General features: G+C 44.5%; 1 protein-coding gene across 18 annotated transcripts in view; it reads right to left on the reverse strand.

The window, feature by feature from the left end:
* The window catches only part of NCOR1 (nuclear receptor corepressor 1), a 112,991-nt gene that overhangs the window by 14,475 nt on the left and 84,225 nt on the right, over positions 1-14,291 (reverse strand). For 11 of the 18 annotated variants that reach the window (XM_075904320.1, XM_075904327.1, XM_075904335.1 and 8 more), the window contains 10 exons: positions 13,010-13,093; positions 11,560-11,816; positions 10,819-11,179; positions 5,242-5,346; positions 4,674-4,898; positions 3,570-3,779; positions 3,204-3,353; positions 2,385-2,546; positions 1,744-1,909; positions 976-1,475 (listed from right to left, as the gene is read on the reverse strand). In XM_075904320.1, the coding sequence (XP_075760435.1) occupies positions 976-1,475; positions 1,744-1,909; positions 2,385-2,546; positions 3,204-3,353; positions 3,570-3,779; positions 4,674-4,898; positions 5,242-5,346; positions 10,819-11,179; positions 11,560-11,816; positions 13,010-13,093 (2,220 nt within the window). The remainder of the gene's footprint in view (positions 1-975; positions 1,476-1,743; positions 1,910-2,384; positions 2,547-3,203; positions 3,354-3,569; positions 3,780-4,673; positions 4,899-5,241; positions 5,347-10,818; positions 11,180-11,559; positions 11,817-13,009; positions 13,094-14,291) is intronic. The other 7 variants (XM_075904334.1, XM_075904331.1, XM_075904336.1 and 4 more) reach the window with 1 other exon arrangement.

The following is a 14,291-nucleotide window of genomic DNA, read 5'->3' on the forward strand; positions in this document are numbered from 1 at the left end:
TAAATAAAACACAAATTTAAATAAGTGTGAACCCTTAATATTAAGAGCCAATAAATCTTGTCAAAACTTGTAATGTGGGGAGTTAATTTTATTTTCATGACTGAGGCAAATCTATTAGAGCAATTCAATAAGCATTTCCCCTCATTTTCATGATGCATTTACGACTGCAAGTAGAAGGCTATTATTTTTAGGAAATATCTTGTGATCTGTAGTGTGGTTAGTTTTGTTTTTCTTAGATTCGAGATAGTCACCTTTCTCCATCAAGACTTCCAAACTCTCAATGTACACTATACAAGGCGATCCTGAGTTTTGCAGTGAGCATCACAAGATTCTTAGGAAAAACTGCATTTGGCTATCAAGTGCTGCAAAGTTACAGCATTGTATAAATTAGCAGGGCTCGACAATGTAATCTACTCGCCCATGGTGAGTAGATTACAAGCTGGCAGAGCTGTGCAGCGTGGTCTGCGCATGCACACCGTGCTGAACCGCATGACTGGCGAGCAGGGCTCGCCGCGGCTTGGCGAGCCCTGTAAATGGGTATGGTTTTCTTTCATGGTAAGTAGCTGTCAATTACATAAAAGGAAAGACAGCATGGGGGAAGGCAATGCCCCACCCAGATTCTGCCCCCAGAATGCCTAGTGTTGCTGCCCCAGGTGCCTGCCCTCCCCATACTCAGGGGCCGGGGTGGCTAGGGCCACACATTGCCCATCCTTCCTGTGCTCCAGGGCAGGAGAGGCTGGGGCCGCACACTGCCCCACCTCACCATGGTGCTCTGGGAAAGGGGGGCAGTGTGGGAGGGGCCTGGGCAGAAGGGGCAGAGTTGGGGGCTTGCCTCTCCCAGCCCTACCTTCACCCACCACCCACAGTATAGGATCTGCACTGTATTGGTAGCAATAGGATAAAACAAATCCATTCAGCTCTGCCATCTCCCTAAAGGCCAGGGTAGCAAGTGAAAGGAAGAGCCAAGACACGTACAACTGCTAGAAGAATCTGAACTCTGCGAGCCCCGATCCCGGGCATCCTTGTCCGACGCAATCTGCCGAGTGATGATCACATCTATGAAGTTAGCAGCTGTAATGGTGGTTTTCCCACGAGTCCTTAACTCTTCCTCGTACCGGGATTTAGGAGGCGGTCCTTTGTCTTTACCAGCCTCTGAATAAACTACCGATGAAGACGGACCCTGGGACTTGCCACTGGGAAAAGCTGCCGACGTGTACGGGCACGGAACAGGCCTCTTTTCTGCTTCCAGTGTTTTCTGTTCCAACTGTGGCTGCTGTTCACTAACGCCCACTGACCGGCGCCCAAGGTTCTCTTCCATTCTGGTTCCTTCATGCTTATGCTCTTTTGCTTTGACAACTTCCATCTGAGGAGCAGAAGCTGCAGCATCCACCAACGCAGCTAAGGCATCAGCAGCGGTGTTGTAGCGGGAAGCAGGCAACCCTTGGGTTATGGAGGGGGCTCCAGGTGTGAGCTGCCTGTTAGCAAATATCAAAAATCACTTGCATTAGGTCACACAACAGCAATTCTATGACTGCAGCTGGCTCTTCCAAGCACCCCACAAAGTGCAGCTTTTGTGACGCTAACACCTGTCTTTTACATCTGACAGAACTGCAGGCACTGTGTCACTTCCCACAGGCCACACACCTAGCAGACGATGGTAACTTTTGCTGTTTTTCATGCTAAGTTTACTGACAAGCTTAAGCCCAAAACCAATTTCTTTGTAACGAGTGTTAAGGAACGTACATGATGCGTAGCTGAGCAGCAGGATCCAGAGGGGTAATTACACTCGTCCCGTTGGTTCCTTGAAAAATACTGGGCCTTTGCTGCAGCATGTTCTCTTGGGCTCTAACGGAAGGAGAAGGTGAGCGAACGTATCCATGACTGCTGGGTCTACCAGGCTGCTCTGCACCTTAAGTGTGTGGAGAAAGTTAGTAGGGGGATGGAATATACAGCCCATGATAACATTAGCAAGTGTGTGTGAGACAATGCACAACTCAGAAGTACCATGTTATCACTTCTGCCACACCCCTTTGTACACGTGTATGCTGGTGTCAGGCATAGACGGTATTTAAAGCTTCCTAAAAAAAACCAGCAGCCTGCAACCCGCATCGCTGAGCAAAATGCCAATTGTGACAGGGGCCGCCTTGGGATTCCATCCGTCAGATTCTGCATCACTACAATTGACCAAAGAGAACAAGAACACATCTACCGCCGTCTAGTACAGCAATACCCTCCTCTCCTAGGAATAACCCATTTAGAACAATAGGTTACACGGCCCTGTGGTTTTATTTTTTAAGAAGTCAAAAGTACTAACCTGGCGGTTATGGAAATTGGTTACATTTTGTATAAACAAGACTGATCCAAATGTGGCACTGTACACTCACCAGGGCGAAGGTAATGCTCGGTGGGAACTGCAGCCATCCTTTCCCTCTCCCGTTCCCTCTCCCGCTCCCTTTCACGTTCTCTCTCCCGCTCCTTCTCCCGTTCCCTCTCCCGCTCTCTCTCTGCGTTGACAGCTGCTGAAGCAGCCAGATGCGTAGGGTGTCCTATAAGATTCACAGGAAATGAAATGCTTCATGCAGCAAAGAAAAGTGTAAGATAAACACTGAAAAGCTCAGCAGGATGTATTACTCGACACGCACGTGCTACATGTTGAATCCAGAAAAGAATTATTTATGAATTCCCCAAAACACTAATTCCATTGAGAATAGCAAACGGACCATGATGACTCAACCCTAAAATTCACTGTCAAGGGAGGGGCTGTGAAACTACCTTCCCAAGTCACTGCATGGCAAGTTTAATACATGGTGTTAGGAGCAAGGCAGCTGTCAGATATAGGAGCCAAATACCACCCAGGAACAGAAATTAACAAGTTTATGTACAGATGACAGAATTTGGCCCATTGTGTTTAACAAACACCAAATACTTTATTTTTCTAGTTGTATGCTCTTCTCAAAGGCTTCCAGCAAATTGTTTTTATATATATATATATATATATATATAAAAAAAACCCAATCACAGTGGGGCTGTGATCCTGACTTGGGTACATTTGGTAGCTACTGAAACAAGATAACCGCCTCTTCCAATAGCTAATCCCTGTGGGGATTGATGGAACAGCAGCAAGACAACTTATCTAATGACTACAGAGAGAAGGCCAGAAAGTCCATGGACTAGGGATAACACAGAATACTCAGGGTTCTTACCTGGTGACATAGATGCAGGGTTGTAAGGCCGCGGAGGGAATGTGAGCTGGGTGCCAGGGATATATGTGATTCTCTCCATAGGAGGGGTACTTGTTCCTCCTGGATGAGGGACTAAGATAGTGGGAGCCATATTGTTCAGGTCAATAATTCCTGTTCAAAAGTTATAATGGAATTAGCATGTACTCCCTAATCTCAACAGTTCAGAATTACTAAAGAGAAGGAGATACGAATCCAGACTTTCTACCAGTGTTTACATAGAGTTTTGGTATGCATATGCAGACACCAGTTTTAAAACACACCCATTTATGTATCAAACTCCACCCTCCAAAACGTGTCTCAAAGAAAGTCTGGAGGAGGCAGACATACCTCTTGCTCCTGCATATGGGAGGGCTAAAGTTTGCTCTCTAGGAGACAGTCCTCTGGTTACATCAGGACGTAAGTTAACCTGCATCTGCTGTGAGGTAATATAGTCATTTAGGATTGTCTGCCGTGTGTTCTCCATTGCATAAAGCTGATATTGACTTGGGTATCCTGGGGTAGGTGAAAGCTGCCTTTGGAACAGGTATGCCGCAGCAGCTGGGGATGAAGAAAAAAAAATGTTTAGTGTGCAGTGGAGGAAGAGTTAGGAATTGATAGTTTAAAAATATTTTTTAGGCTTTCATAAGGTTTGCCAAAACGCCAGGCCAGCTCTGGCAAACTCAAAACTAGTCTTTTCAATGCCAATGTTCCATAAAGAATATGCATTCTTGTACTTAGCTAGAAAAGGTTATGGAATCCAAGCTGAAGAAATATGCTTTACGGAAAAAGCTATGAATAAATCTTAATGTTCTCTAGAAGTGAAGGACTGAAATATCCACACAGGATAATGAGAAACAGGATAATAAAAGGAAAAATAAAGGATAAACAAAGGAAAAATAAAGGATAAACAATAATCAGTGGAAACAGATCTTTGGGTTTCAAATCACTTTCCTGTTTTCAATTCTATCCAAGTACATTCTAAGGGCAAAACACTATACAGTTTGGTAATCTCTGAATTAGAGTGTTTCACTCACAAAACCCTGAAGAGTGGTGGTCCTCACCAGGCTTTTATTTTATCACTTACGGTGTATGTTTATCTTGGATGACTGCCATTCTTTTAACAAATATTTTATTTAAAAATATCCTCTGACCATCTCCTATTTTTGATACACACAAAATAGATAATTTAACAAATTATTCTATACGATCTTTAAAAGGGAAAAACCTTTTATTCTAATTGAGAGAAAAATGAAGTATTAGCCTAGGAATATTTTAAGAATGTTTTGATTTTAAAATTGGAAAAGGCCTTTTAACAGGATGCTGGGCAGAAAAGCATAGCTCCTGGTAAAACCTTTTTTAAATTGTGGCTCCACTGACCTTTGCTATGAATGTACAATCTTTTCTGTACGTTAAAGACCATAGTACTGAGAAGAAAAAACAAACCACATTTACCGGGATCCAGAGCCCTGTGAAATGGCATGGCTGAATCTAAGTGAGGGGGGAGATGGCTCCTGTAGACTTCTGGAGTAGATCCTCTATGATGTGAGTCAAAGGGACTATGAGTTACTACAGGATCAACCCCTGGGACAGGAGACTTCGCTGGTACACTCTCTCTTTGAGTTGGGGTAAGTGTGGTTTTCCTTTCATGATTAGCAGGCTTCCCAGAAGATACTCCAGCTAGGGGAAAAAAATACTTGTAAGAAATACATTTACAGCTTCACCAGCTCTTAAGAGTGTAAACTAGCTTAAAAAAGGGATCAGATGCTACTGACATACTTCACACTCCTGTACAAGAGTACACCAGTCAGAACACCTTACACACCTTGCACACCTAAAACACTTTGTTGGAACTGAATATAGTGACTAAATTAATTCAGAAGCAGACTATAAGGTGGCCTCTCAGAGTAACATATCACCTCCATCCTCCAGATACTTTAGCGCCTTAAGTGAATATCCAAAAAACCCACACTTAAACACCTTTGAAGTGACCCAGTATAAAGTACGAGTTGAGACCTCCTACCTCTAGGAAAGCATGTTTGCCTTGGGTGGAAGTTTTGTGGTAGAAATTTGAATACAGGTGGAACTCTGAACAGTCCACCCTGCACAGTCTTAATCTGTCTGATGCCTGTAGATAAACAAAAGGCCTCAGGCTCTCACCCTAAGATTCACCAAAATTCAATTTACTTAGAAATAATGAACTGACTTGACAAAACAAACAGAGGTGGTCTGGTATAATAACTTGAAATAGATGTGTGTGTTAGTGGAGATGGTGCTAGTATTTTTGATAATATAAGGCTCTGATGGGTATAGCTCAGAGTCTGAAAAGGAACCCTTTAACAAAAACCAGTGAAATTACTCAATTATGTCAAAAATAAGAGAGCTAAACTTCTGAGGAAACATAACTTTTACTTTCATTGAAATTGGTTTGGTGACACACACAGTACCCATCATTAGAAATGTCACCAAACATCTAACAATATGGCTACAATCTGCTTCTACAAAGCAGCAGTCCTGAAGATTTTTTTTCCCTCCACACAAAAAATCTTAATGATTTGAATGAGGTATTTTAAAATATGTAATCCTAAAATTTACAATAATTTTAGAGTTATGTTAAGTTTTAGGGAAGACCACTTGACAGTTTCTAAAATTTAAACATTGACTATTGTCCAGTGTTTCTCAACCAGTGGTACGAGTACCCTTAGAGGTACTCGAGAGAAGTCCGGGGTGCACGTCAACAACTGAAATTTGGAGAAAACGGAATTTTGGTTTTAAGGAGTACTTTATATAAAAAAAGGTTGAGAAGCACTGGACTATACATTTAAGTTATTTAAAACAAAGGAAACTTTAATTTGTTTTCAACAGACTTATTAAGCTGAAACCTCTCTATTATATTTTGAACAATGGCTATTGTGTAGTTTAGGAAGATTAGGCTAATTTGTATGCTAAGGTGCTTTCTGACTTTTCCTGGAATTAATTCATAGCCTCAAAAGAAGAAAAAACACCTATGTGACTGGCTCAGAGTTCAGTATTATTTATATGAATTCAGCTTCTAAAACATACTGGGTGCTTTATGGACACAAGAGTCTTTCATGCTATAAACTTTAGAGGGCAAAGACAAAAGATATGAAGAATGGGAGAACCATGTAGCCAAGTAGCGAGGAGTCCTGTGGCACCTTAGAGACTAACTGAAGTGTTGGAGCATAAGCTTTCGTGGGCAAAGACCCACTTCGTCAGATCTGGCGAAGTGGGTCTTTGCCCACGAAAGCTTATGCTCCAACACTTCAGTTAGTCTATAAGGTGCCACAGGACTCCTCGCGGCTTTTGCAGATTCAGACTAACACGGCTACCCCTCTGATACTTGTAGCCAAGTAATGAATGGCACATGTGTGAGTTCCAGCTATTCCCCTCTACCTGATGCTGTAGGAGCTCATCTACACTTCAGGGAAGATTGATGTTCTGGAGGTCGATTTTCCAGCATTCGATTTAGTGGGTCAGGTAAGGACCTGCTAAATTGAACACTGAAGGTGCCCCCTTCGACCTAGAACTCCCTGCAGTGGCGAGCAGTAAGGGACAGAAGACCCATTGACCTCCTGCTTGCTTTGGGGCCGCCCCAGAAAAAAAAAAAAAATCAATGCAAGGTACGTCAACTCCAGGTACGCAATTCATTTAGCTGGAGTTGCATATCCTGCATTATTTTCTCCGCCAGTGTAGACCTGGCCTAAATAGCTATTTGGCAATTTCTTGTAAGCAATATGGCAGAAATGCATCAGCAGGAGCAATCTGAATGCAAGACCTGCTCAAGGAGCGCGTTCTGAGGGAGAGACACGGAGAATGCTGGGAGGATGCAACATCTCCAATGATGGGACAATTGTAGAAGAAACTCAAGTGGTTGCCGTGCTGGAGACTGGGCATCTTAGCCCTCCCTGCTAGAAGAAAAGTAGCTGTTTCAAGATATCGCCACAAAACTATTTTTATCCTGATGGCTGACAATTAAATTAGATGAGAACGTACAAAGGATTTAAGTTAGAGAAACAGATTTTATATGGGGAGTCTAGTAATGGTCCCCAGGCAGTAGGTATAAGAGGCAAGGGACACTGCCTTTGCCTTCCCTGGGTCTTAGTGCTCAACCCCTCAACTCTTCCTATCACTATTCTGACCCTTCCTGCAGGCTGCCATAGCAGACTCTTCCTTGGGAGGAGATCTAGTAAGTGAAAAGGCTTTCCAGCCTGTTGCTAGACTTATTAGCAGAACACTAAAACCATTAAAAAGCCATTCAAACGGCAATGAGGCCATTTTACCCGTATGCTGTCAGTTTCTGAATTTACTGATAAACAGCTGGGTGTTACCGTAATATTTACTCAGAATGTGTTAGTACAGGACCTTCATCTTTTATACGGCTATTTTAGAGCATGTCTGTCTGTGAGTCCGTTTGTTCTTCAAGAATGCCTCCCAAATGGCAAGAACTAGGGTCACCAAATTTGCCAGGCAGCTTCCTCTTACCATAACTTAAAGCAAGGTCAGGGTTGGGCTGTGCCAGGAGAAACGGAAGCCCTGGGAAAGGGCCAGTTTTCCATAACACAAAGGGAGGGGCTGCTGTTTGGAGGGACGCCATAGGAGCGCGGCCACGGGGGGCAGTGAGCCCACAGGGGACAGCTATCCTACAGTGTCCACTGGGGGCAGCCGTACTATCAGGGGAGTGGCCAGCAGGGCTGGGGCTCTGCTATTTTGCCTGCCACCAGAAAAGGTAAGTGGGGTCCCCCGCCCAGGTGACACCCCTTGCTGGACACCCCCTGCCCTCGGAAGGGTTGGGGGAAGGGAGAGAGCACCCCCACAGCTGGGGGGGCCTGCTGGTCTCCAGGGACAAGCTGGCAGCCAGGGTGCTCAGGCCTCACTGGGGAGAAGCCAGTGGCCACTCCCAATCTCCTGCTCTGAGCCTCTCCTTGCCCCCTGCCCTGACTCCAGCATTCTTGGCCTCTTGTCCTGAGCCTCTCCTCACCCCCCCAGTTTTCACACCCTCCCATACCCCCAGCCTCCTGCCCTGAGCTCCCTACATCCCCAAGGCCCTGACCTGACCCCTGCACCTCAGAGCAGGGGGCTGGCAGTGTGTGAAAGACCCGGGCAATGCCGGGCAAGTCTGCTAGCTTAAAATCTCGTAATGTGTTGCTGAAGATTATAAAAATCACATCTCCAAAAAACCCTTGCATAGATATTTAGGTGCACAATCATTTCTAGCCTCGAATGCTGGGGTCTTCAGACATCGTTTTTTAAATAAATTCTTCAAAAGACCACCCTTATCTAAACATATTTCAGTTTGAATTACTATAGAACAAAAAGCTTGCTTTCAAAGCATCCTGTCCTGTCTGTCCATCCCCATAAAATTACTCTTCCCCCCTTTCCTCCCCTCCTGGAGATGGTTGACAGAGCACTAGGATGGCTCTCTCCCAGTGCTTGTGCTGTGGCCATGCTTTCAGTATAAACTCCTTAAGTGTAGACAAAGCCTAAACCTCTGTGATTATTTTAAATTGAATGTCTCAATATGCAGTAATCTGGCCTAATTTCTTTATAATGCTTTAAGAGTACATTTAAATATAAAATCAGCTTAGAAATACTGAGATCTGAGAAGAGCTTCATCATGTATTGCAGAATATTTCATGTTGCATTCAGGAGGTCAGCTGACTTGCCCTTACTACAAAGTTTTCGCACATAAATCTCTGGCAAATTTCAGGCTCTATCCAAAAACCTGTGACCAAAATGTTTTATTCCCATATTTAAAATAGGTACCTTCTGAATGTCCCATCTTCGTAATCGGTCATGCAGTGGAAAGCGTGTTCCATGCAGAAGTGTGTGGGGGATTTGTTTTTTAAATATCATTTGCTTCATTTGGGTTCTGGGATTTGGCTGGGAGAAAGTGAGCAGGGAGTGGGAGGGAAGAGAAGAGGGAGACAGCAGGGAGCCAGGGTAGAGCAGGGGTGGTGTATGGGCAGTGACAAAGGCAGAGGCAGCGGCTGCAGAACTTGCATCCCCAAGCAGCAGCCTCACCCACCACCCATGTAATGGCCTTAGTTTCCTCTCATTCAAAGGTGGTCACAGATATTAAATGGATTTCAGCCAACACAACCACCCACGCTTCTGTGAAGAGTGGCTTTTCAAAGTTATTTCCAAGTCTATAACCTTTTACTAGCTGTTCTTTTTCAACACAGAGCTGCAAGTTGTGCTGGGATCCCGTGTGTGTGTATGCAATTAAGTTTGATGGGTTGCAGGCTATAGCTTTCTGGTACTTAAGCATCACTTCGCAGACCGAACAAAACAAACCATTAATAGGCTATGACAAAGACACCGGCTAATATGGCCAGCACACACACTTTGGTAACTTTCTGTCAAACTGGGCTTTAAAAGATTTGGTTGAATGTAAATGGTTTTCCAGGTCAGTGTAAACCATGGCCTCACAGAGATGCATCTCTTGCAGGCAGCAATACAGCCTTTATGGTCTTAAAGGACCTCTCATGTTAGTCTGATTTGCTTTTTCTTTGGTACTTATGCTCCAGTCCCCTGTTCTTTCAAATCCCTCCTAAAAATTGTTATCGAACTGCTAAAAAAACCCTGAAAAGAACGAATATGTGAAGTAATAAAAAAACTAAACTATGAGGCAGTATACATGGCATTCTTATATTATGTAATCTATTTTATATAACTTTGTCCAACTATACTAACGAAAAATAAAGAGGCTATTAATTTTGCCGCTGATTTCAATGGGGCTAGGATTTCACTCTTGTGACTCTAAATCCCTGCCTTATCATAAATTTATTGTGCAGTCTTGGACAAGCTAGTAACATCTTTGATTCATTTTACCGTCTGTAAGATAGCTATAATTCTTACCTTACGGGGTATTAAGTTCATTTTCAGTTCCTTGGGATCAATACCATTATAAAAGCAAAAAGGGTCACTAAGGCAATGTCTCCAATTACCGGTGGATCAACGATAGATCTTTCTGGGTTCAATTCAGCAGGTCTAGTAAAGACCCGCTAAATTGAACACCGAGGGCACCCCCATCAACGGCAGTACTGCTGTTGCAAGGAGCAAGGGAAGTCGATGAGAGAGTTCCGGGCTGCCTCAAAAATTGATGCAAGGTACGTCAACTCCAGCTATGCCCATCATGTAGCTGGAGTTACATATCTTGCGTTGATTTTCCCTGACAGTGTAGACCTGGCCTAAGGGAAAGACTGAACCTTTACTGTAGTGAAAGTATACAGGTTTCTTGTTCTTGGCAATGTTGATATATGAGACACATTCTAAGAGGCTGAGGCCTAAGATTAAAATTGTGAGAGGGTTACAAACCAGTATAAACAGAAAGGTTTCCATGACAATTTCAATTAACATTGGGATTTTTAGGACATTCCTGTTCATGGCTTGCAACCCAAATTGAATAGAACTTTGACAGAACATAAGAACAGTGCAATGATCTGTAAATTCCATACCCTGACATGTATTTTTTAAAAGTGTCCTATACGCTTTACTCAAACAGCACTCAGTCTAAAGAAGTTTTAACAACTGTTACAGTTTTCTATGGCCAGCTCTCTCTGGGCAAGAGGGAGCATACCTTCAGTAACTCTGTTCATCATAGGCGAACTCCTGGACATGGGGCTTTGATAGTTCACAGGTGTTCTCCTTGCGTTGGCGTCATCATAAATCCCAGGGCTTAATTGTGATTTGGGAGTTTCATGAAGTGTTGACCTAAGGACAGAGGTGCCAGAGCTGACCACCGATGTATGACGGGAACGTACAACCTCCCCAGTCTTCACATCTTCATATTTTGCTCGTTCTACCACCTTCATGTTTTCTGGTACCATTTCCAGCTGAGGCATTCCACGGGGCAGCTTACTTGGTCCAGTGATTAAGGATTTTACATTGTGTTTGATAGCCGACTGGACGGAGTTGCTTTCATATTTTATGGGTGTGCCCTAGAGGAGCAAAAGACCATTAGTAGCCAAGGTCATCCTGGCAGCCTTCCACAGCTGCTATGAAATCAGATTGTGATTCGTTTTTAATCTTGTGTTATATACTTGCATGAATTTTATGCCATCTGATGCAACTGAAACGAACAGAGATATACAGTACAAGCTAGCTCATACAAAGTGCCAAGCACTCTTGTCAAAATGCTACATAACCTGAAGATTTTTATTAATGCACGGATGGAATATTTTTAAACTTAATTAAAAACACCCAACCCTCTGTTTTTGGGCAAAGACACATGAATTCCTTAAATGCAATAAACATCCAGAATAGATTTACCAGAGTACCAAGGCAGCAGTAAGAGTCCAGTACTGATTTGGATGGTTACCTGAGAAATGGAGCCTTCCATAATTGGCCTTGCACTTTGTACAATTTCAGGAGTCTTGCGACTTTCTTGGTTTAAAAGGTCCTGTCTTGGGATTTCATGGATGGAACGGCCCATTTCTTTAATAGTTGTGACTCCATCATATGGCTTTCCCTTGGTTATGGCTCCTTCAAAGGTTCGTATGGGAGGAGACTCTCTCTTAATCTGTTTAGGATACTTCAGGCCTTCTTCAAAACTCTCAGCTGTTGCTCTTGGTGTACCTTGTGCACGGAAGGAAAATAAACCAACCAGTAACCTGGTATGTTAATGGCCACTGAAACAGAACATTAAATATCAGTTAATTGAATAGTCAGTTAACCTCATGAATTCTTATTGGTTACTCGACTATTCTGTAGTCCCCGGGAGAGGGGCCGGCAGCCAGTGTACTCCAGCCTCACTCCTGAAGAGCCCCCTGCCACTCCTCACTGCAGCCTCTGTATCAGAGGTAGCAGTGCCGGATGCCAGGCGGGAGCTGATCTGTGAGGGGAGCCAGTTTAAAAAACCAGCACCCCTTTTGGTCCAGCTGCCTGTCGCCCCGCGCTGCTGCCTCTGATAGAGGCAGCAGCACAGCGTGGCAGCAGCCCGTCTGGGGGGGATCTGAGGTCCCGGACCTGGTGCGAGCTGGAACTGAGCTAGGCTGACTGATCACCTGGCTTATAATACACTTTAAATGCAGAGCTGCAGCAGGGGTAGGTCCCGGACCCGACATGAGCCAGGACAGAGCTGGCCAGCCTATTAAAAACTTGCAGGAAGGGGAAGGAGGGAGGAGAGAGGGTAGGTGCATGTTGTCTATAGCATTAACCAATAAGCTTTTGCTTATCAGTTAATTGACTACACTATTACATCCCTACACAGAGGCCTTTTTGCTCATTTAGCACACTGCAAATACTAAAGCAAACTGTAGCTTCGACCTGCCACTAAAAATGTGTCTAATATAAAGCACAGAGAAGACTCTAATGTAGAGAGAAATGCGTGAAGTACTTACATATTTTTTAAGTGAACTAATTTTACCACTAAAACCCATAAGGGAACAGCACTGAACAAGTGTCTAAGACACTGGATGGGACAAGCATGCTCAAATGCTAAAAGCAAAAGGCAGGAATACACCTCAAATGCTTCCTTATAACACGATGTTATTTTGATACAGCACCTGTAGATGCAAAATGCTAAATGCACTTTCAGTTTTACAAATTTCCTCACATAAAATAACTCCCCATTTACCAGTTCTTGCACAAAAACTTGAAGAGCAATACGTATCAGTAGACTACTCACAGGAAGCTCATACTTGGAACACACACCTCTCTACTAAAAGGTTAGCATGGCCACTATTGTCAGCAACCGGGTGGGGTTCTAAAAAGTCAGACTTCTAGGATCAATAAGCAAACGTCAGCCTCTGCACTACTGAAAACTTTACCTTGCATTATAGAGCCAGACAGCACAGTCCTCTCCTTCAGCTCTGCATGAGGGCTGCCCCGTGGTAGCGTACGGCATATTAACCCTAAAAAGTTTATTTGGCTGAGTTAGGCAATTAAATACAAGAATGTGATAAAGTACATGCTACCTACCTAGCAACTTATATACAGGCAGTCCCCGGGTTACGTACAAGATAGGGACTGTAGGTTTGTTCTTAAGTTGAATTTGTATGCAAGTCGGAACTGGCTCCAGATTCAGCCGCTGCTGAAACTGATCAGCCGCTGACTACAGGAAGCCCCAGGCAGAGTTGCTCTGCCTCCGGCTTCCTGGAATCAGCCGCTGATCAGTTTCAACAGCAGCTGAATCTGGACTCCTGGGACAGAACAGCTGGGGCGCTGCCGGGTAGGTCCCCGCAGGACCAACCCGGCAGCACCCCAGCTGCTCTACCCCAGGAGTCCCGCAACAAAAGCCTGGTCTGCGGGGGGGGGGTGAACTAGCTGCGCTCCCTCCCTCCCCCCCCCCCCCCTCCCAGCAGACCAGGGAGACCCGAGCAAAGCCACGGAGGCGCAGAGGTCCCGCAGCCTCTGCGGCTTTGCTCCTGTCTCCCTGCTGTGCTGGGGGGGGGAAGTCCCCCCCAGCACAGCAGGGAGACCTGCTGCCCGTGCGGCTTTGCTCCTTTGCCCCGGAGCAAAGCCGCACGGGTGGCGGGGTCCCCCGCCTCTGCGGCTTTGCTCCTGTCTCCCTGCTGTGCACAAATTTACTGTAAGTATATACCCCATCCCATTATTTAAAACACAGGCAATACACCAGTCTTGGGAAATAAGAAGTGTAACACTTCCCAAACTACGGTAGTTTCTTTTCCTGCACTCACTCTAGGTCAAGTCTCCTCACCTGGTGATGCCTAACAGTTAGGAGAAACATGAAGCGGAGCAATGACTGGTTAAAACAGAATGTCAGCTGCATTCAGTCTTTAAAGAGGACTCAACATGGGACCATCTAAAAGAAGCTGAACTGATGAGCCAAAGAGAAATGTAATTTAAACATCAAGATCCCTAAAGCACAGTTCTGCACAGGGTGTGGAGAAGAGGACCAGAGTGCTGTAAGACCAGCATTCTGTACCAGTCTTCTGTTCTCCCACTCTAGTTGAAGCTAGCAAGGAAATCTTTTGGAGTATAATCTGTAATCCTCTTTAAATTGCATTTCTCCAACTCACCAAGAGGTACCCAGATGTTCCCTATAGGTTAACTGAGGGGGAACAAAGATTATATAATTAGGAGTCTCTT

The sequence above is a fragment of the Pelodiscus sinensis genome, chromosome 21 (genome assembly GCF_049634645.1).
Source record: "Pelodiscus sinensis isolate JC-2024 chromosome 21, ASM4963464v1, whole genome shotgun sequence".
In the NCBI taxonomy this organism is placed as follows: Eukaryota; Metazoa; Chordata; order Testudines; family Trionychidae; genus Pelodiscus; species Pelodiscus sinensis.